The sequence below is a fragment of the Mobula hypostoma genome, chromosome 4 (assembly GCF_963921235.1).
Source record: "Mobula hypostoma chromosome 4, sMobHyp1.1, whole genome shotgun sequence".
Taxonomy (NCBI): Eukaryota; Metazoa; Chordata; class Chondrichthyes; order Myliobatiformes; family Myliobatidae; genus Mobula; species Mobula hypostoma.
This window is the reverse complement of record NC_086100.1, coordinates 19,669,944-19,693,730: the sequence shown is the minus strand read 5'-3', so window position 1 is coordinate 19,693,730 and position 23,787 is coordinate 19,669,944. Positions and strand designations below refer to the sequence as shown.

At 44.3% G+C, this 23,787-nt stretch overlaps 1 protein-coding gene across 1 annotated transcript; it reads right to left on the bottom strand.

Moving 5' to 3' along the window:
- Positions 1-589: 589 nt before the first annotated feature.
- On the bottom strand, positions 590-23,574 carry tm4sf18 (transmembrane 4 L six family member 18). Its single transcript, XM_063044817.1, has 6 exons — positions 23,192-23,574; positions 12,729-12,818; positions 11,803-11,945; positions 8,869-9,049; positions 5,098-5,150; positions 590-2,756 (listed from the first exon to the last, which is right to left on the bottom strand). Exons 1-5 carry the CDS (start codon positions 23,366-23,368, stop codon positions 5,100-5,102), a joined length of 642 nt encoding a protein of 213 aa, XP_062900887.1. The 5' UTR covers positions 23,369-23,574; the 3' UTR covers positions 590-2,756; positions 5,098-5,099.
- Between the last annotated feature and the right edge of the window lie 213 nt (positions 23,575-23,787).

Genomic DNA, 23,787 nt, shown 5'->3' with positions numbered 1-23,787 from the left:
TCATACAGAGAGATTGAGCTGACTATGTCTATATTCTCTAAACTGTAGATAAATGAGAGGTGATCACATTGAAATTTCAGGCAATTGACAGTCTGGCTGCAGGGAAGATATTTCCCCTCAATGGCAAGAGCTGGGAACGTATTTTCAAGATAAAGGAAGGGCCATTTGGGACTGAGATAGGAGAAATTTCTTCTCTCAGAGACTAAAGAAATTTTGGAGTTCTCTAACCTGGAAGCTGTTGGAGGGTCATATATTTTCATCCAAAGCAGAGATTGATAGATTTCTGGACATTAATCAAAGTTCAAAGTAAATTTATCATCGGAGTACATATATGCACCATATACAACCCTGAGGTTTATTTTCTTGAGGGCATACTCAACCAAGTGATATGGGGACATGCTCCAGTGGTGGGAGAAGGAGCATAGTTAGAAAATCAGCCATGATCTCAATGAATGGTGGAGCAGACTTGAAGGGTTGAGTGGCCGTCCCTTGCTCCTACTTTGTCATGCTCGTTCAGTCATCATAAAATACAAATAACAATTGAAATTGGAACAAAAAAACAGCAAGTGCACATGTAATATTATGTCAGTTTATTGTACCAGCATCTACCATCATTGTGCCAATGGCCAGCACATCTGGCAAACTGGTGGGATCACTCAATAGTCCACATAAACAATTTGAAAGCCACATGCATCATTCTTACTCCCTTATTATTAAACAAAAGGCCATTCAGCCCACCAGGTTCATGTAACTCCTAGCACAGCAATCCCATCTCTCCTCTCCCGGTAGCCGGCAGCTTAGTCTTAGGGAGATTCATAGACTTACACAACATGGGATCAAGCACTTTGGTCCAACTTTTCCATGCCGACCAAGTTGCCTACCTGTGCTTAGCCCTCCTACTCAGAGATTCACAGTATTATACAACATCTGCTTCTTCTCCCTCACATGCCCATCAACTGCCTGTTTATTCTTAGGTCATTGTCCCACTCCAGAGTTAATCTGAAGTAACCCATTAACCAAGCAGTGTATCCCTGGGCTAAGGAGCGCCCAGAGGAAACCATCATAGTCACTGGGAGAAAGTGCAAAGTCTGCATAGCGAGAATCCAAGAATGACCCTCGGCTGCTGGAGCTGTGAAGATGCAAACTGCTCTGCCACACTGTACAGTTCACGAAATATATGTTAACATTCATTGGCAGCACAGAATCTGGGATGAATCCACAAGAATCTCTCAATGCTCATTGATTTTGTGTGGAATATGAGAGGCCAGATATCTCTTCCCTTTATTGATTATTAGTGGTACAGGAGATTCCACAGATGCTGGGAATATTGAGCACCCCACACAAGATGCTAGAGGAACTCGGCAGGACAGGCAGCATCTACGGAGGAGAATAAATAGTGGACATTTCAGACTGAGACACTTCATCAGGTGTCACACTGTCAACGTTTCAGACCAAGACCCGGAATGTTTATTCCCCTCCATACATGCAGCATTTTGTGTGAGTTGCACAGAGTTTAAATCCTGGATAAAACTGATGCTTCCAGGCTGCTTTTTATTGCCTGATTTCTCCATTATTCAACAGCTAGGTTTGCAGAATTCAAACTCTGGTTTACGTCTCTACAGCATCAAGCACCATATAAATCGGGACAGCCCTCACTGATTGGTTTTTAAATCAGCCTCAACTCCCATCAGCCAAATGTAATGTTGGAAAGAAAAGTTCTTCTTTAGATGAAACTAGGTCCCAAAATATAGTAGTGAGTGTTTTGGGGAAAATAGATGACGGGGACTTTTCGTGAAAAACAAGGTGCTGGATGAACTCAACAGGTCAAGCAGCATCCGTGGAAGCGAAAGGATAGTCAACGTTTTCCGATGCAGGGTCTGAGCCTGAAACATTGACTGCCCCTTTGCCTCCATGCCACCTAACCCATTCAGCTCTTCCAGCAGCTTTTATTTCTGTCTGATGACCAACTCCATGAAAGCTGTTGAGTTTGCAGTCAATTTAACATCCTCAAACCGAGATTAATAGGGTTTAGTTAGGCAAGAATATTAAAGGTAATGGAACTGAGGCAGATAGATATAGATCGACCTTGATCTAATAATGATTCAAAGCTCCAGAGATTATGGCATCGACATAAATGGCAGGTGGCCTTTCAAATTCTTCCAACCCAGCAATTCAGCTGATGACCAAGCAACAGCCTATGGAACGTAAACATCATCAAAGTATCCATGGCAACTATGAATAGCAATTAATAAAATGGAATGAAACAAACCACAACATATAGACATATAGAAAAATGCCACATAGTGATTATAAGGCAGGCGTTTCCAACCCGGGGTCCACAGGTAACGGTTGGGGTCCATGGCCTAGGAAAGGTTGGGAACTCCTGCTATATATGTATAAATGACTGTTGTGAATTGAAAAATGTTCTGCTCATTGACCTATCCAATTAAAAGTCCTGAAAAGGCTAGGCGTTCATTATTATAATTATTTTTAGCTTTGACACCAGTGTGCAGCACTATTTTGTGTACAGATAGAAAATCTTATACACAGCACTATCAAATGTTTAAGAATAAATTAAAGTATCTGAAGTTCCTTGGACTTTAACCAGAAACCTGGTGGAACCCTATTTAACATAAAGTGGGAGGAGAGTCTGAGGAAATTTGGGGACTTGATTTCGGACAAGAAGACAGCAGCAGCAAGGACTTCCAGTGTAGAGCGGCTCATACCCTCTTCCATTCCGACACCGAGTGGCTACACTGGAAGGAAAGAGCAGACCATCATTTTTCAGCAGATTCGAGTACTGTTCATGTAACTAGTCCCAACCAGATCGCTCCTCTATTAAGCAGTGACCTTTGCAATGGGCAGCATTGTGAAAACTTCCGACGTCACCCAAATTTCCCACTGAAGGCAAATACAACTTAACAAGGAGAAGCTCTTGATCAGATTCTCAACAGATGGCAGAGCAGGTCATTACAGCAGGCTGACAGTCCTATAACTTTATCTCCAACTCAAACCCTTTCCCAACCAAATTCCACCACCCTTCTAACTCCGTGGGTCTTGCCAGATCTTTGTGTCTAACCACTCTCCATCCCAGGCTTATTCATCTTCCAGTTGTAAACCAAACTTCAGAATTTGGGGTCACTTCTCCTTTCAAATTGAGGTTTGGCCACAATCATGTGTCTAAGGTGTGATCTTTGTTTTCGGGATGGTACAACTTTAAGAGACAATATAAACATTGTAAGATTGTGTGCGTTACTCGTCAGGGCCTGTCCATGAGTCAGTTGTCAGGTGTGTTCATGATGTTTCTGGTCAAAGTGAGTTTATGCATTACTCCACATAACAAAGGCACAAATACTCTACACAAAAATAATCCATCATCATTCTCCCAATGTTGTGATCTCCCAAATCTCTGACCATCAACTCTCTCCTAGTAGAACAAAGGAACAGGCCTTCAGCCCGTGATGTTGTCCCAAACCATTCAACTGCTGACATCTAGTCCCTTTTGCCTGCACATATCCCTCCACTCTCTGCTTACATCCATCTAAAAGCCTCTTGAATGCTTCTTGGGATACACGGGTGTAGCTCTGTTTGGCAATCAGTGATGAGCGGTGTGTTGCAGGGGTCAGTGCTGGGCCCACAACTGTTCACGATATACACTAACGATCCAGAGGAGGGGATCGAGAGAAGTATATCTAAGTTTGTTGATAATAATAAATCCAGTGGAAAAGCAAATTGTGCAGAAGATACGGAGAGTCTGCAGAGAGATATAGATAGGTTAAGTGAGTGGGCAAGGGTCTGGCAGATGGAGTACAACGTTGGTAAATGTGAGGTCATCCACTTTGGAAGGAAAAATGGAAGAGCAGATTATTACTTAAATGGTAAAAGAATTGCAGCATCTGCTGTGCAGAGGGACTTGGGAGTGTTTGTGCATGAATACACAAAAGGTTGGTTCGCAGGTGTAGCACGCTATCAAGAAGGTAAATGGAATGTTGGCCTTCATTGTTAGAGGGATTGAATTTAAGAGCAAGGAGGTTATGCTGCAACTGTACAGGGTGCTGTGAGACCGCATCTGGAGTACTGTGTGCAGTTCTGGTCTCCTTACTTGAAAGAGGATATACTGGCTTTGGAGGTGGTATAGAGGAGGTTCACCAGGATGATTCCAGAGATGAGGGGGTTAGACTATGAGGAGAGATTGAGTCGCCTGGGACTGTACTCACTGTAATTCAGAAGAATGAGAGGAGATCTTATAGAAATATATAAAATTATGAAAGGGATTGATAAGATAGAGGCAGGAAAGTTGTTTCCACTGGTAGGTGAGACTAGAACTAGGGGACACGGCCTCAAGATTTGGGGTAGTAGATTTAGGACGGAGATGAGGAAGAACTGCTTTTCCCAGAGTGTGGTGAGTGTGTGAAATTTCCTGCCCAATGAAGCAGTGGACACTACCTCAGTAAATATATTTAAGACAAGGTAAGATAGATGTTTGCATAGTAGGGGAATTAGGGGTTATGGAGAAAAGGCAGGTAGGTGGACATGAGTCCATGGCCAGATCAGCCATGATCTTATTTATGCCCTACTCCTGGTCCTCTTTCTTAAGTTCTTGTGTTCTTTCATATCTGCCTCTTCCACCAGTCCTGGCAGCACATTCCAGAACCCACCATCCACTGTGCAACCACAAACACGCCTTTGAACTTTCTCCTTCTCACCTTCAATTCATGTCATCTAGTATGACCATGGGGAAAAATATCAGCTGTCTACTTATGCCTCTCATAATTTTATCTATTTCTATCAGGTTTCCCCTCACTCTTCACCATTACAGGGAGAATAAACGCTGTTTGTCCAGCCTCTTCTTGCACATGAACTATAATCCAGATAGCTTCCTGGTAAACTTCTTCTGCATCCAGTGTATCGAGTGCATTGAGACACTACTCAGAGCAATCAACCCACCCAGTTCTCACGTTCCATTCATGACTTTTCCACCTTCCCGTCAGTTTCAACTCATGCCCACTCCCCTCACCCTCATCCCCCTCCTCCCCGCGGAGTTTTCTTGCTCAGCCCCTCCCAGAAAGCCCTCTCCTGCCCGATCTTGGCACTCACCTCTAACCTGTAAACTCGTACATATCGACTTCGGCGTTGTTGCATCTCCCGCCCTTTTAAGTAAAAAGTCAGAATTAGAAGTTGGGATCAAAGGACCGGAACTCAACAGTAAGATCCACCCAGGGGCACGCAGACGGGAGATTTGGCCAAAGAGGGCAAAGGAGCCTGAGACAAGCAGGATGGTAAACAAATTAGAATGCTCAAAGGATAAGATAGCATTACATAGGAGTAAGGTCAATCTACCTTTCCATGGATGAGGTATCAGAGGATTGAAAGGAAATAAGGGGATATGCCCAAAGTTTTGTTTCAGAGAACTCACTGTATTGCAGTTTGACTTGTCCACCACTAGGTGGTGCATTTGCAGCCACAGTCTAACAACTCTCAGTATCAAACTCTGATTGCAATGCTGAATCCCAAGTAAGAGAGAATCTGCAGATGCTGGAAATCCAATCAACACACACAAAATGCTGGAGGAACTCAGCAAGCCAGGCAGCATCTATGGAGAAGAGTAAACAGTTGATTTATACTATTTAAATGCTGGCCAGCTGAGTTCCTCCAGCATTTTAGTGCGTTTTCTGGTCGGAATACATTCAGTGCTCAGCACAGATCCTCGCTATTGACCTTCATCTTTTTACCTGGTAACACAGCCAATGGGCAAAGGAACCATCAGTTCCAGATGACTAAACTGAAGGAGTTCATTCCACCATTCCCAATCGGTCTCACACCCCAAGGGAGAATAGGGTTAGCAGTGGGAATGTGCCGTAACTCCTGTCCACAGACTAAGATACCCAAGGAAGTAGCTGCCTACAGGAACCATAAAGATGGTGGCTGCTTCAACCTCTTCAAGGAAGAGATGAAAACATGTTATTAGTTTCCTTCCACACTAAGTATGTCGCCCCACACTTTACATAAGGTCACTTTCAGCCCTTCTCTACCAGTTGCAGGGCATTCTATAGGGGTCGCAGCATAATGGGATGAAGGGGGATGGGAACGAAGATGGAGGGTTTTCAACCGTGAGGTGGAGGAGGTGTATTGTACTTACCTGAGGACCACAGGTCTGATTGATAGAATGAAGGGATAGGTAAATAGGGGGAAAAACAGAGGGCAATGATTAACTTGTAATCAGTCACCTTACAAGCGCCTTAGCTAACTGCTTTGGACAAGTTTGGACAAGTCAGAAAGAAGCTTTACCCAGTAGCCTGTGACGTACTAGTCATTGTTCTCTAAAGATAGGCAAAGCCCCAAATAAGGAACTATCTGATCTTGCAGAAGCAGCTCAAGGTTTAGCGAAATATGGGAAGAATAGTGTAGGGGCTAGAACGTTCGAGAAAAGAGGAAGGGTCCGAATGAGGAACTGATGGGCTAGCTTTGGCTTAAAATAATTATAACTAATTGACCAATGATTATCTTACATCTAATTGTATCTTAGCGTGTGATTGAAATGATTCTAATATTGTCTAAACTTGTAATCGTAAGATTTCCTGCTACCTGATCAATGTTATAAATTGTGGAGAATTGTGTAACTCGGGGGCAGTTTCTGGACTGGCTCTTTTGGGAGATCAGTCTGTGACTTCCCCCATAGCATGCTATGAGTAGAGAATAAAGGTTTGAAAGGAATTTCGTGTGACAGTGTATTTGTGGTACAATTGCTATTGCATCGGGTCCTATCGAGTACCACATGATGCCCACAGCCCTTCTGTGTCCAGTGATCCCCAGTGAAGATACCTTTGAGCACATCCTGGGCTCAATGGTGAAACTAAAACCCCAGCAAAGTCCTACCACAGCTTTGCCCAGCACCTAAGTCTATGACCAGCAATCTTTCACTCACTTTTTGTTTCTTACCTCATAAGGATGTGGATGCTCATTTCAAAACTTGGTGCCGATACCAAGCAAAAAAACAAAAGAACACAAGAAACCCAATTAAAATATCTCCTGTTTTGAGCTAACTACTGTTCAGGATTGCCCTCCAAGTGAAGGTGATTAATTCTTTGGACAATGTTGTGAGCAGGACAGGAAGTGAGGTAGTAGGGAATTAATTCATTGCAACTTCCCCGCACATAAAAATGCCGGAGAGTAGAGAGGCAATCGATTGACGGAATCGGAATTGGAATTGGAGTTAGTTCATTATTACCAAGATAGAGCACAAAGCTCATCTTGCATATTATTCATATTTATTTATTTACTTATTGATTGATCGACATATAGCACAGAATAGGTCCTTCTGGCCCATCAAGCTGTGTGAGCCAGCAATCTCGAATTTTATCCTAGCCTAATCACAGGACAATTTACAATAACCAATTAACATACCAACCGGTACATCTTAGGACTGTGGTAGGATGAAACCCATGTACTGGGTGGGCACAGGAGTATATCCAGCCAGAGACTCATTCCACCAAGATGCAACACTGAGCGTCATAGGAAGTCATTCCTGCCTGTGGCCATCAAACTTTACAACTCCTCCCTTGGAGGGTCAGACACCCTGAGCCAATGGGCTGGTCCTAGACTTATTTCCTGGCATAATTTACATATTACTATTTAATTATTTATGGTTTTATATTGCTTTATTTATACTCTATTCTTGGTTGGTGCAACTGTAATGAAAACCATTTCCTTCAGGATCAATAAAGTATGACTATGACTACGACTATGTGGTCACGGGGAGAATGTACAAAAACCTTACAGGCAGCAGCGGAAATTGAACTAACGTCGCTGGTACCATACAGCATTGAGCTAACCACGAGGCTACCACTGCCTCAGTACTGTTCATATAGATCAAAATCATGACGCAGTTCTTGGGGTAGTACAAGGTAAAATAATAACGTAATTCAGAATAAAGTACAGCAGATACGGAGAGAGTGCAGTGCAGGTGAACAATAAGATGCAAGATCGTAACAAGGTAGATCGTTAGGTCAAGAGGGTGAGGTAATCATTAATCATTGTTGAAGTCTGTATCATGATGCGACCAGTAGAGCGGCTGCCTCCCAGTGTCAAAGACCCAGGTTCAGTCCTGATCCCTGGTGCTATCTGTGTGGAGTTTGCACATGACTAGGTGGGTTTTCTCCAGGTGCTCTGGTTTCCTCACACATTCCCAAGATGCCCACCAACTTCTCAAGGACAGCTAGGGATGAACAATTAAAGGCTGGCTCGGCCTGCAAAGCCCACATCCCTTGAATGAATGTGAAAGGAAAGGCTGGTAGGTTCATTAGTTACTGTAACTTGGTCTTGGTGTGTAAGTGACTGGTAGAATCTTGAGATGTGGGGAAAATAAACATAAAAGTGAATTGGACTTTTATTCCGCAGATCGTAAGAGAATGAGAGGAGATTTGATAGAGGTGTACAGAATTATGAGGGGTATATATAGGGTAATTGCAAGCAGGCTTTTTCCACTGAGGTTGGGTGAAACTAGAACTAAAGGTCATAGGTTAAATGTGAGAGGTGAAAAACTTATGGGGACCATGAGGGGGAACCTTTCATTCAGAGGGTGGCAAGGCAGTGGAACACGTTGCCAGAGTAAGTGGTGGATGTTGGTTTGATAGCGATATTTAAGAGGTTTGGATGGAGGGGTATGGAGAACGATGGGACTAGGCTGAATTATAGTTCGGCATGGACCAGATTTGCCAAAGAGTCTGTTTCGGTGCTGTAGTGCACTTTGACTCTGTGACTCACACTGATTGACTTCAGGAGAAATACTCTATGAAAAAGAACCACACATTTGAGTGAAAATTCCACCTGGCAGGAATCAGAACAGGGGACTTAAATGTGTGTAATTACCTCTTGGCAATGGCAACAGCTTCCAAAAATCCCTCCAACCAAGCCATTTATTAACTGGACAAAACACAGGATGAATTCAATTCCACTGAGTACCAGAAGGATGGAAAATAAAGTCACGTTCCATGTTACAACATGTTTTGGTTCAGTGCACAGACTCCAGGTGGTGTAGTTGGTGAGGTACCTGGGAATGGAAAGAAGGCAGAGGGTCAATTTCTCAAGTGTGGTTCCCATCTGCAAACACCCTCACTGAGTGAACTCTAAAGTCTACATTAAAATGGTCCCATGGAAATCAATAGCTGACACACCATCCTCATTCCATAGGACAGAATCAGCTGACATGTTCTGCTGGTTAGGCTTCTTCCTGTATTCCTATATTTAACCCTTTCAACACATCCTACTCCTCCACTCTACCCCATTGTTCATTCTGACATTGAAGAGGGTTCAAAGGAAGTTCACAAAAGTGATTCCGGGATTGAAAGGCTTATCATATGAGGAGCGTTCGATGGCCATGAACCTGTACTCACTGGAATTCAGAAGAATAAGGAGGGATCTTATTGAAACCCAGCAGAAGTTGAATGGCCTAGATAGAGTGAATGTGGAGAGGATGTTTCCTATGGTGGGGGAATCTAAGCCCAGAGGACACATCTTCAGAATAGAGGGATGTCCATTTAGAATGAAGGTGAAGAGTGATTTCTTTAGCTAGAGAGTGTGAACCTGTGGAATTCATTGCCACAGGCAGCTGTGGAGGCCAGGTCATTGAGTATATTTAAGACAGAGATTAATAGATTCTTGATTAGTCAGGACATGAAGGAATATGAGGAGAAGGCAGGAGAACTGGGGCTGAGAGGGAAAATGGATCAGCCATGATGAAATGGCGGTGCAGAGTTAGTGGGCCAAATGGCCTAATTCTGCTCCTATGCCTTGTGGTCTTCTATAATCCGCATGCCTTTGATATGCACACCCAGGGTTAGAGAGCCACTACCACAGGCACTAACATAACCATTGCAGTGGGAATCACAGAGTTATAGAGAGAGACAACAAAGAAATAGGTCTGCACAGTTCTACAGTACCAGCGACATGGGTTCAAGTCCTACTGCTGCCAGTTCTATGTTCTCCCCGTAACTGAGTGGGTTCTCTCCGGGAGATCTGGTTTCCTCCCACAGTCCAAAGATCTACTGGTTGGTAGAGTAATTGGATGTTGTAAATTGTCCTGTGATTAGGCTGGAGTTAAATCGGGGGGTTGACAGATGGCGCGATTTGAAGGGACAGAAGGACTTACTCCGTGCTGTACATAGACAGACAGGTAGATTTTACATGTACTAATTAATCCCATTTTTCATACTCTCCCATTCTCTCATTGCGTCTACTTGAAGAGCAGCCTACCGCGGCAAATTAACCTACTAACTACATGCCTTCAGGGTAGGGGAGGAAACCGGAGCATTCAGAGGAAGCTCGCGCAGGTAGAAGCAGAGGTCATGATTGAACATGAGTCTCCGAGCTCTACAAGCTGCCCCACTGTGTCACTTTGGTTGCCCTCGAGTGCACCTACCTATCTCCCTCGAAGCCTATCAAAAGTACACCTCAGCCGTCGTTGCTTGAAAGTGGCATCACGGGTGGATAGAGTCATAAAGAGTGCTTTTGGCTCATTGGCCTTCATAAATCAGGGCACTCAGTACAGGAGCTAGGCTGTTATGCTGAAGATGTACAATACAGAGGTGAAATTTGGAGAACTGTGCACGCTTCTGTTCACCTACAAGAAAGGTATCAATAACCTTTAAAGAGTTAAGTGAAAACTTGTAAGCACGTTTCCAGTACTTGAGTAGCTGAACTATAGGAAGAGGTTGAATTTATTCCCTGGAGCATAGGAGAATGAGGGCTTATCTTATAGAGGCATGCAAATTATGAATATATAGATAGGGTGACTCCCCTCAGGTTGGGTGAGACTAGTATTAGAGGTGATCGGTTTAGGGTGAAAGGTGAAATATGTAAAGAGAATCTGAGGCCAAACTTCTTTGCCAAGAGGGTGGTGTGAGTATGGAATGAGCTGCCAGAAGAAGTGTTAGATGTGGGTTGAATTGTAACATTTCAGAGAAGTTTAGATAGATACATAGATGGGAGGGGTTTGGAGTTATATAGTTCGGATGCAGGTAGATGGGACTAGGCAGCACATTGGACTGGCATGAACCAGATGGACCAAAGGGTCTATTTCTCTGCTGTAATGTTCTATGACTCTGTAATCCAAGCACCAAAGATTAGAGGAAGAAGGGCATTGCGATGAATCTCCGAACCCTTTTTCCAAGCCCTGACACCATCCTACAGGAGTCAGGCAACTGAGGCATGAAGAGGCTGTTCACTCTCCAGTTGGTGAGGGGTGACTACGGCTCCTGAGGATGATTACATTGAGAGCGGAACAGCGTGACATTCTGCCATGAAAGCTTCATTAGACATAGGAGCAAAATTAGTCCATTCAGTCCATCGAGTCTGCTTTGCCATTCCATCATAGCTGATCTACTATCCCACTCAATCCCATCCTCCTGCCTTCTCCCCATACCCTTTGATGCCCCGATTGACCAAGAACCTGCCAACTTCCAATTTAAATATCTCCAATAACTTGGGTTCCACAGCCATCTGTGGTAATGAATTCCGCAGATTCATTCTGGTCCTAGACTCCCCCACTATAGGAAACATCCACTCTTTCTAAACCTTTCAATATTTGACAGGAACACACCCAAACAACTTTGTTAATTAATTATTCCAACAGCTAGTCTTCATATCCAAAGCCTTATACATTACAATGTGGATCATCAGGACTTTCCTTTACTGCCCCCACTTTTGATATCACCCCACTTTATCTTCATAACCAACCCCATCAATGTTCCTTCTCAAACACAGCCCTCTGCAGTGGAAACAATGAAGTCATCTGGTTTTGCTAACCTTCCATTGGTGTCGTTGAAGGGGTATCCCCATCCCAAGTCAGTTTGACAGTATGGGCCTTGCGCCAAACCCAGAGCGGAAACAACGAAGCAGTATCCAGCACCGGCGATCCCAGTCAGAGCCACCAGAACGGAAGCCAACATCTGAGTCAAAGAGAAGAGCAATATCAGTGGCCCAATGTCTAAGCTCTCTCACCATGACCACAGATTATTACATATTAATAATATATAATATGGTGGAGAAGAAAGCTTTTGGTATGCTGGCCTTTATTAATCAGAGCATTGAGTATAGGAGTTGGGATGTAATGTTGAAATTGTATAAGGCATTGTTGAGGCAAAATTTGGAGTATTGTGTACAGTTCTGGTCACCGAATTATAGGAAAGATGTCAATAAAATTGAGAGAGTACAGAGGAGGTTTACTAAAATGTTGCCTGGGTTTCATCTCCTAAGTTACAGAGAAAGGTTGAACAAGTTAGGTCTTTATTCTTCGGAGCGTAGAAGATTGAGGGGGGACTTGATAGAGGTATTTAAAATTATGAGGGGGATTGATAGAGTTGACGTGGATAGGCTTTTTCCATTGAGAGTGGGGAAGATTCAAACAAGAGGATATGGGTTGAGAATTAGAGGACAAAAGTTTAGGGGTAACATGAGGGGAAACTTCTTTACTCAGAGAGTGGTATCTGTGTGGAACGAGCTTCCAGCAGAAGTGGTTGAGGCAGGTTCGATGTTGTCGTTTAAAGTTAAATTGGATAGCTATATGGACAGGAAAGGAATGGAGGGTAATGGGCTGAATGCAGGTCGGTGGGACTAAGAGAGAGTAAGAGTTTGGCACGGACTAGAAGGGCCGAGACGGCCTGTTTCCGTGCTGTAATTGTAATATGGTTATATGGTTATATTAGTATTGCAGCATTTTGGTGGTTTCTTACTGCACAGCTCTTGCCACAGTCTTGGTTCCCACAGCAACCGCAGCAATCATCATGCTCAAGGCTAATAAATACCACGATCGGCAAAATCATCTGCAATTTAAAAAGAGATCATTAAGTGGCTGGACCTTTCCAAAAGGTAGAACTGCCCAACACATTACCGGAACCAGCCTGCCTGCCATCAAGGACAGACAGTTTATAGAGAAAGCCACATAAAACCACTACAGTAGTGTAGTGGTCAACACAACGCTTTATAGTACCAGCGACCTGGGTTCAATTCCCGCCGCTGTCTGTCAGGAGTTTGTACGTTCTCCTCGTGACTGTGTGGGTTTCCTCCGGGTGCTCTGGTTTCCTCCTACCGCCCAGAGACGTACCGGCTGGTAGGTTATTTGGTCATTGTAAATTGTCACGTTATCAGGCTAGCATAGTTGGGGCGGTTGCTGGGTGGTATAGATCGAAGGGCAGGAAGGGCTTACTCTGCACTGTATCTTAATAAATAAATTTTGAAAAATAAGCATATCATAAAGAATCCCACCCACCCTGCTCATGGTCTGTTTGTCCCACCCCTATCAGGGAAGTTCCACACCAGGACTACCCCACTGAAAGTCACTTCCCCCAAGCCATCATGTTGATCAACACCTCCACTCACACACCAACGCCAGGTTTCATCTGCCCTGCTGCTACCTAGAAGAGTTCCTCTTGCCAAGAGTCACTTTGTCACTTTATCACTTTATCAGTTCCTGCCAGAGTCACCGTACGTTCAGAAACTCCTGTACCTAGCGCTGATTTATGTACATACAATCAGTCTATGTATATAAGCTAATCTCGTGCATAAATGGCCACACTTAACAGTAACTTGCACATTGTGTTTTATAGGATTGCTTTAATACTTATCTTTATTGTGTTTTGTTATGCTGCATCAGATCCATAGTAACAATCATTTTGTTCTCCGTTACGCTTGGTTACTGAAGAAAGCCCTCCCGTCCATCGAACACATCTATGTGAATCACTGTCGCAGGATCTCCATCATCAGAGATCCCCTCCGCCCCGATCAGGTTCTCTGTTCACTGCTGCCATCAGGTAGGAGGTACAGGAGCCTCAGAACTCACACCACCAGGTTCAAGCACAGTTGCTATCCCTCAACCATCAAGCTCCTGAATAGAAGGAGATAACTACACTCACTTGCCCCATCATTGAAATGCTCCTACAACCAGTGATCTCATTTTAAGGACTCTTTATCACATTATTTCACGGTCTCCTTATTTATTGCTATTTATTTATATTTGCTTTTCAACAGTTTGTCTAGTTGATTTTTCATTGATAATGTTATAGTTACTTTTCTAAAGATTTGTTGAGTATGCCCACAGGAAAATGAATGTCAGGGTTGTATATAGTCATATATAGGTACTTTGATAATAAAATTTACTTTGAACTTTAAAATAATGTAGCAGTTACTGTGATGCTACTGCAGCTTGGGGAGCCAGAGCTTGGAGTTCAGTTCTAGCGTTCTTCGTAAGCAAGTTTGTAAATTCCTTCTCGTGTGCATGTGGGTTTCCTCCAGGTGTTCCGGGTTCCTCTCACAGTCCAAAAATGTACTGGTTAGTCATAGTCATACTTTATTGATCCCGTGGGAAATTGGTTTTCGTTACAGTTGCTCCATAAATAATTAAATAGTAATAAAACCATAAATAGTTAAATAGTAATATGCAAATATGTAAATTATGCCAGGAAATAAGTCCAGGACCAGCCTATTGGCTCAGGGTGTCTGACCCTCCAAGGGAGGAGTTGTAAAGTTTGATGGCCACAGGCAGGAATGACTTCCTATGATGCTCTGTGTTGCATCTCGGTGGAATGAGTCTCTGGCTGAATGTACTCCTGTGCCCAACCAGTACATTATGTAGTGGATGGGAGACATTGTCCAAGATGGCATGCAACTTGGACAGCAACCTCTTTTCGGACACCACCGTCAGAGAGTCCAGTTCCATCCCCACAACGTCACTGGCCTTACGAATGAGTTTGTTGATTCTGTTGGTGTCTGCTATCCTCAGCTTGCTGCCCCAGCACACAACAGCAAAATTGATAGCACTGGCCACCACAGACTCGTAGAATATCCTCAGCATCGTCCGGCAGATGTTAAAGGACCTCAGTCTCCTCAGGAAATAGAGACGGCTCTGATCCTTCTTGTAGACAGCCTCAGTGTTCTTAGACCAGTCCAGTTTATTGTCAATTCGTATCCCCAGGTATTTGTAATCCTCCACCATGTTCATACTGACCCCCTGGATGGAAACAGGGGTCACCGGTACCTTAGCTCTCCTCAGGTCTACCACCAGCTCCTTAGTCTTTTTCACATTAAGCTGCAGATAATTCTGCTCACACCATGTGACAAAGTTTCCTACCATAGCCCTGTACTCAGCCTCATCTCCCTTGCTGATGCATCCAACTAAGGCAGAGTCATCCGAAAACTTCTGAAGATGACAAGACTCTGTGCAGTAGTTAAAATCCGAGGTGTAAATGGTGAAGGGAAAGGGAGACAAGACAGTCCCTTGTGGAGCCCCAGTGCTGCTGATCACTCTGTCGGACACACAGTGTTGCAAACACATGTACTGTGGTCTGCCAGTCAGGTAATCAAGAATCCATGACACCAGGAAAGGATCCACCTGCATCGCTGTCTGCTTCTCCCCCAGCAGAGCAGGGCGGATGGTGTTGAACGCACTGGAGAAGTCAAAAAACATGACCCTCACAGTGCTCGCTGGCTCGTCCAGGTGGGCGTAGACACGGTTCAGCAGGTAGACGATGGCATCCTCAACTCCTAGTCGGGGCTGGTAGGCGAACTGGAGGGGATCTAAGTGTGGCCTGACCATAGGCCGGAGCAGCTCCAGAACAAGTCTCTCCAGGCTCTTCAGGATGTGGGAGGTCAATGCCACTGGACTGTAGTCATTGAGGCCACTGGGGTGCGGCGTCTTCGGCACAGGGACGAGGCAGGACGTCTTCCACGGCACAGGAACCCTCCGGAGCCTCAGGCTCAGGTTGAATACATGGCAAAGTACTCCACATAGTTGAGGGGCACAGGCTTTGAGCACCCTGGTACTGACACCATCTGGTCCTGCAGCCTTGCTTGGGTTGAGATGTTTCAGCTGTCTTCTCACCCATTCAGCTGTGAAGCCCACCGTGATGGTTTCGTGTGGGGGTGGGGTATAGTCATGAGAGCAGGGTGGGGGACTGTGAGGAGGGGTAGGAGGGGAGAGTGGAATATGTGTTGGTTGAGGGCCGACAACAGATGACTCATGTGGGGGATGGGCAGGGGCCACAATATCAAATCTGTTAAAGAACAGATTAAGTTCGTTGGCCCTGTCCACACTGCCTTCAGCTAGGTTAATTGGTCCTTGTAAATTATCCTATGATTAGGCAAGGGTTAAATCAGTGGGTTGCTTGGTGACACAGCTCGAGTGGCCTGTTCCACACTGTATCTCAATAAAATAAAATAAATGAATCTTATCCAATCCTGAATCTTTGAATGTAAGATGTCATATTCAGTCATGAAACACCGCCCTCTGCTGGTCGCTAACTGCAATTACACAGCCTCCCACCAAGCTCACTCATGCTACATATAATTCAAATTCACAGCCATATATGCACAGGTGTAATGCAAAACTTAGCTGCAGCAGCATCACAGGCACATAGCATTTTATAAACAGCACACAAGAAAAATATAAATCAAACATAAATTGCACCTCTTCCTATAGATGCTGCTTGGCCTGCTGCGTTCACCAGCAACTTTGATGTATGTTGATCATTGTGATTATCGTGTTGCTAAACTGTAGTGATTAGGGTTGTGGGAGTTGGCTCAAGAACCAAATGGTTGAAGGGAAGTAGCTATCGGTGAACGTGGTGGTGTGGGACTTCAGGCTTCTGTACTTCCTGCCTGATGGTATCTATAAGAAGGTGTGGCTCAGCCGGTGGGATGTTTGATGTTGCATGTTTCCTCTTGAGACAGGAATTCATGTATTTATCCAGCCCAGATTTAATTTCCGGAGACATAAAACAAACTACTCTCAGACACCGGTCCAACCCAGACCCAGACATTCACCTAACCCTCATTTCTAGACAGTGCCCAAACAAATGCAGAAGCTGCCCAACCCATACACAGATAACCCAACACAGTCCCCAGACATTGCCCAACCTTGTCTCCAAACACTGGTCTAACCCTGTTCCTGGACATTGCACAATTGAATCTGTCCAGCTTAGCTGCTTGACAAACCCAGCCCCTAGACGCTGCCCCATTGCAGACACAAGGCAGTACTCAACCCAGCTCCTAGACACACCCTCAACTAAGCCCCCAGCTCCAACTCAATCCTCAGCTACCGCTCCACTGCACACCCTGAACATTAGTCCAGCTCTGCCATAATGTAGACCCCAGTCACTACTGCAGCTCCTGGATACTGTCCCAGACTCAGATCCTCTCTTCACCCACTCACAGTCCCAACACTGTTCTCAGGGACTAGTTCCTCCCAGACACTGTTTCAAACAAGGCACCAGCACAGCTCTACACAGTAACCCATTTCAGGCATTATCCTAACCCATCCTGACTCCATTACTATCCAGGCATCATACAGCCCAAGCCAGTGTAGTGGAATGGCACAGACCCTGGATACCGCCCCAGCCCGGGCTATCAGTTCAACTCCTAGACCACTAATCCCAGACACTGACCTAACCCATTCCCCAGACACAGTTCACCCCTAGCCTTGGATACCATCCACTGTTACTGTCCCTCTAGACCCCAGGAGACCTGCCCCAGACACTGTTACAGCTCAAAATCCCAATAAAAGTGCCTTCCTAACCCAGCACAGGTAGTACATGGCTCAAACACTGGATTATCCCAGACGAGAAGCACTGCTCCAGTTCGTACCCCAAGCCTTGCTCTACCACGACTCTAATACGCCAATCCAACCCAGCTTTGTCTCTAAACCACCGCCCCACCCCACCCAGCAGCATCCCCATACCCCCAGCTGAAGACAGTACCCCTCACTTACAACCACATAGAAGACTACCATTTGGCCCGTCAATTCCATACCAGCTTGCAACAGAACAATACCATTCATCCCACCCCCTTTTTAGTTCCCTGTAATCTGTATCTCGTTTTGATTCTTGGTGACGTGCACCAGCGCTGTGAGGTAGAGGTAGTGGGAGGGGGCCCCTGTGCTCGCAGGGAGAACATGCAAACTCCACTCAAGCAGTATTAGATATCGGATCGAACCCAGGCTGCCAGAGCTGTGAGAAAGCGGCACTACCTGCTGCGCCTGTGCGCCACTCATCTCCGAGGTTTCATTGCTTTGGTTGTCATCTGCACGAATAAAAACTTCTGGTACTGTAAATGGGTTGCAAACCTGCAGCAAAGAGCTCAGGAAACATTACACCTCAATTATCAATGTCAAAAGTCACAGTGAACTCCGGTCAAAATTCTCAGGCAGCAGACACTGGTTCCATGTAGGGCCATCGTATCCATTTATAAACAGTGCTACAACATCTTTGCAAGTCAGTGACATAAACACACAAAAAAGGTTTAATATTGTCACGTACTTAGTATTTCAATAATATTTGAGTTATTGTATATATATTGTTTGATTAAGCATTCCAATATGTTTAAATAATTTGTTACGGGTTATTCAAAGATTCAAAGTATGCAAGCAGTATACAGCCTTGAGATTTGTGTTCCAACAGACACATGAAGCAAAGAAAAAACATGGAACCCATACAAAGAAAAACATCGAGCCCCCAATGCACAAAGAAAATAACAAACTGCACAAACAGCAAAAAATCAGAACATAAAACACCAAACCAGAAATTCAACAAAGCTGTTCAGGAATGTTCGGTTTCAGCTCAGTTCAGTTCAACTCAGTTCAGTTGTTCATTGGCTGCAGGACGAAGAGCTGGTCCGCGGCGATCAAAACCACACAAAATATCAACAGGAAAAGGAGCAACGGAAACGTACCAGAGCATGAACTACAGAGTCTAATCCACAAACCATGCTGATTAAACCTTGCCAAAGACCCAAGGCTCCTGCACCATGTATAAATATGTCATCACGCTACCACGTGATACACACATGCCTCGCTTAACGGATACATGAGGTTAGGCTAACAAGTCTTCCTTTGAATTGTTTTATTGTTTTGAAGTTACAAAACATAACGTAATGGGGAATGGCTGGCTCGTACTGATCCATGAAGCTGGGTCATAATAGAATTCTAACATCACAAACGCTGCTATTCCGCCTCAGCAAACCATTTGTGATCGTGGAACCGATATCCCATACTCAGACATCCCACCTCTCCCGGAAGTTCTGGGAGTCTCCCACAAATTGATGGTGCTACCTCCCTGAAATAAGTTTTTGCAGGGTGGGATGTCTGCATACTGAAGTTAGGGTCTCCAGGAAGTCAAAGGATATCATTATTTGCATGGAAAAGAGCATCACAGCACACCGTTCCCAGGGGTGCAAGTGATTTCAGTCCATTGTTATGCTGGATACGTTCCTGCACTGCAAACAAGCTCAAAGGAACAAACTGAACGAGCCATCTGACCCAGAATGAGGTTTAATATCACCGGCATATGTTGTGAAATTTGTTAACTTCACAGAGCAGTAAAACACAATACATAATAATAGGGAAAAAACTGACTTACAGTAATTATATGTATATTAAATAGTTGATTAAATAAGTACTGCAAAAAATAGAAATAAAGTATGTAGTGAGGCAGTGTTGATGGGTTCAATGCCCATTCAGAAATCTGATGGCAGAGGGGAGGAAGCTGTTCCTGAATCATTGAGTGTGTGCTTTTAGGCCCCTACTTTTAGGTTTGTACCTCCTTCCTGATGGTAGCAATGAGAAGAGGGCATGTCCTGGGTGGTGGCGGTCCTTAATGATGGACATCGCCTTTCTGAGGCCTCACTACTTGAAGATGTCCTGGGTATTACAGAGGCTAGTGCCCATGATGGAACTAAGCTTACAACTCCCTATAACTTATTTTGATCCTGTGCGGTAGCAACCCCACCCACCCACACCAGGCAGTGATGCAGCCAGTTAGAGTGCTCTCCACAGTACATCGGTAGAAATTTGCGAGTGTTTTAGGTGACATACCAAATCTCCTCAAACTCCTAATGAAATATACCCGCTGTCATGCCTTTGTAGTGGCTGCATCGATATAATGGGCTCAGGATAGGTCCTCGGAGATATTGACACCGAGGAACTTGAAAGTGCTCACTCTTTCTACCTTTGATCCCTCTATGACAATTGGTGTGTGTTTCCTCATCTCGCCCTTTCTGAAGCCTACAGTCAATTCTTTGGTCTTACTGATGCTGAGTACCAGGTTGTTGCTGCAACACTCCTCAACTAGCTGATATATCTCTCTCCTTTATGCCCTCTTGTCACCATCTGAAATTCTGACAATAATGTCAACAAATTTATGGCATTTGAGCTGTGTCTAGCCACAGCGAGAAAATAGAGCACTGGAAACACCATCTGAAGGTTGTGTTTCATTTCCTTCACCAATACTTCCAGAAGATGACAAATGATAACATTTTAAAATTCAGTTCCTCGAGGAAGACATTTCTTGCAGCTGGGTATTTTGGAAGCTACAAACATGGAGAAACAGGATACCTAAACAGTCCCTGATGCTGGAGTTTCCTATTGTTGCAATCTTCAGTCTTTCCAAATTCAAAAAAAAGATTACCCTCAAGGCTGTATGTTGTATACGTATTTTGATAATAAATTTGAACTTCGAACTTTGAAGTACAGAAAAAATACAAATTCTTACAGTGCAGACGCCAATCACCACATCATCCTCAAGACAGCAATGGAGTTAATCCCTGTCACCTGCTCTCACCCACCCCCCCCAGTAGAACTACAAAATACCTCCTAAGTACTGTATCTGGTGTTCCCGGTGTGGCCTCCTGTATATTGGTAAGACCTGACGCAGATTGGAAGACCACTTTGCCAAACACTTGCGCTCTGTCCGTCAGAAAAGGTGGGATCTCCCAGTGGCCACCCATTTTAATTCTACTTCCCATCTTGATTCTGACATGTCAGTCCATGGCCTCCTCTACTGTCGCAATGCAGCCACACTCAGGTAGGAGGAGCAACACCTTATAGTCCGTCTGTGTAGCCTCCAACCTGATGGCATGAACCTCGATTTCTCGATCTTTCAGTAATGCCCCACCTCCCCCTTCACCATTCCCCATTCCCATTTCCCTCTCTCACCTTATCTCCTTACATGTCCATCACCTCCCTCTGGTACTCCTTCCCCTTTTCATTCTTCCATGGCCTTCTGTCCTCTCCTAACAGATTCCCCCTTCTCCAACACCGTATCTCTGTCACCAATCAACTTCCCGGCTCTTTACTTCACCCCTCCCACCCTACCTGGTTTCACCCATCACTTTGTAGTTCTTCCTCCCCCACCCCCACTTCCTTACTCTGACTCCTCATCTTTTTTCCTGTCCTGTTGAAGGGTCTCGGCCCGAAGCATCAACTATTCACTTTTTCCTAGATGCTGTCTGGCCTATTGCGTTCCTCCAGCATTCTGTATGTTTTGCTTGAATTTCCAGCATCTGCAAAATTTCTCTTGATTGTGATTGAAATACCTGTGCAATTCTCCTTTGAATATCACTCCTGAGACTGTTTCCGAAGGTGATCTCCAGTTCAGAAAAGCTACATTACAGTTTTTAAAAACTCAGATCTCCTGTCGGCTTCTTGTGTTGTCACCGATTAACTCAACTCTGAAAGCTTACTTTCCTCAATCACACCTTATTTACTAGCACACAAAGACAACAGCAAGGCCCCTGTCACCACACTGTTCAAAAATATTGACAAAGAAGTGCCACATTAATTCAGAAATTGGTGAGTTGGATACAGGTGTTGACCTACTGATAACCTTGAGGATGTCCGAATTCTTTACTTGCATAATCAATCACACTAAGATAATACAGCTGTCAATAAACAATAGAATCTACATGTTTAAGGCCATTAATACTTCAGAATTAGTAAATTGGTAAAGTAACTGACCAATAGTAAGTAGCAATGTTCAGAATCCTTTATTTGCATCCTTGTCTTGTTATGCCAAATGGCTCCAGTCCCCTGTTGTGGAAAGGGAAACTAGACCTCTCTTGCCTGGGCTGACTGTACACTGTCTGTAAACTATTCTATACCTTTATCTTGCTGCAACTTCCATACTGGTTCCACTTAATTTTCATCACTTTAATCATTTATATACATATAAAGTTAAATTAAATAATTAGCGCAAAAAGAGAAAAGTAAAAGTATTGAGGAAGTATTCATGTGTTCTTTGTCCATCCAGGAATCTGATGGCAGAGGGGAAGAAGCTGTTCCTGAATCGTTGAGTGTGTGCCTTCAGGCTCCTGTACCTCCTTCCCAATGGTAGCAATGAGAAGAGGGCATGTCCTGGTTGATGGAGGTCCTTAATGATGGATGCCGCCTTTTTGAGGCATTATTTTCATCAATGGTGAGATGTTTCCAGCCCTAGCACCAGGTTTCTTTCCCTCATCATCACTGCTTCTTTTCTCTAAGAGGCTACTTAAAAGCCACCTTGACCCAGCCCCCCGCTCTTCCGTCCTGATATCCCCGTAGCTTTGTGGTTAATAACTCTCCTATTATGTTCGAGCACAGAAACAGCCCCTTCAGCCAAATGAGTCTGCATTGGCCATCAAACACCCATCTACATAAGAGATTCTGCAGATGCTGGTAATCTTGCGCAATACAGCCAAACTGCTGGAGGAACTCGGCACTCAATCAGCATCTTTGGAGGGGATTTAAACAATCAGTGCTTTGGGACAAAACCCTCTTACTTCAGTCCACAGATGCTGCCCGGCTTGCTGAGTTCCTCCAGCATTTTGTATGCATTATCCATCTACACATCTTAGATCACATCTTAGATTAATCCCAGTTTCCCTCTTGCAAGTATCTCCTCCGCTTTTTCCTGATTCTCTTGCCACCCATTAATACAAATGACAATTTATAGTGGCCAATTACTGTATCCTACCAACCCGTGTGTCTTTAGGATTGGGGAAAAAAACCTGAACACCCAGAAGAAAAGCACATTCGTCATTGGGAAAAGAGCCGAACTCAACACAGACTCTTTATTACAGGAAAGGCTCTACACAAACCAAAATTGCAATTAAATTCCTATCCATTCCTATGTTCCTATTAAACAGCAAAATCAAAACCTCTTGGATATGGACTGGAGGCTTGGCCAGCAGTTTCTTACATTCTAAACAATAAAAAGTTACATCCAGGACACAGGGATAGTCATCTAGCAATTATTGTCTCTGCATAAGAAAGTCTACCATATTAGAAAGATAATCAGATGAAATATTCAAGGTCCTTCTCAGCATTAAATTTTACTTCTAGTATTATTTTTCATCTTGGCTTTAACTATGAAAGCCTTTGACAGAACATACCCACCAATATGCCTGCTCCAATGATTCCCTCAAAGAACCACACCAAATTGGTGAGCTGGTTTCTCTCCGCATACTTTGTCTCGCCATTTGGGAAGTAGAGCAGAATGTTAGCCACGACAGCCAGGACAGCCAAAGGTATCAATGTAGCACCGATGCACCGTGCACATTTTTCGAAACACATCGTGCTCTCCTCCCGACGAAGTCTTCTTTCTTAGCCCTCGTCCTGCTCTAGTGAAGAGAGTCAGAGTGGGGGGCGACCTTTCTGAGATGTGGAACTGCGTTTGACTCAGCTCGCTGCTGAGTACTTAAGGGTGTTTGGCTGCGAAGGCGTGTCACTGCTAGAATAAACCTTTCAGCAGTGTTATTGAAAACAGCTCTCCTGATAATGTCGCAACTGGTGTCAATACCCTGTGGGGCTGAAAGGTTTGGGTGTTCAGTGAATCAGGCAAGCTGGAAAAGGATATTGTTTCCATGATCGAAATAAAGTGCTCAAGAACTTCTGGGTGTTATGCAATTTCCAGTTTGTGCCTGAGAACACTTATAGCTTTTATGCACAACAGGTTGACAGGCCTGGAGTGTCCTTCCTGGCACTCAGACAAG

Excerpts from the sequence above, each read along its gene's own strand:
- tm4sf18 (XM_063044817.1), bottom strand. The coding sequence starts at position 23,368 with ATGTGTTTCGAAAAATGTGCACGGTGCATCGGTGCTACATTGATACCT. Across the intron at positions 12,819-23,191 it reads TCATTGGAGCAGGCATATTG|ATGATTTTGCCGATCGTGGT; the intron begins GTGGGTATGTTC and ends TTTAAATTGCAG. Across the intron at positions 11,946-12,728 it reads ACTGTGGCAAGAGCTGTGCA|ATGTTGGCTTCCGTTCTGGT; the intron begins GTAAGAAACCAC and ends TCTTTGACTCAG.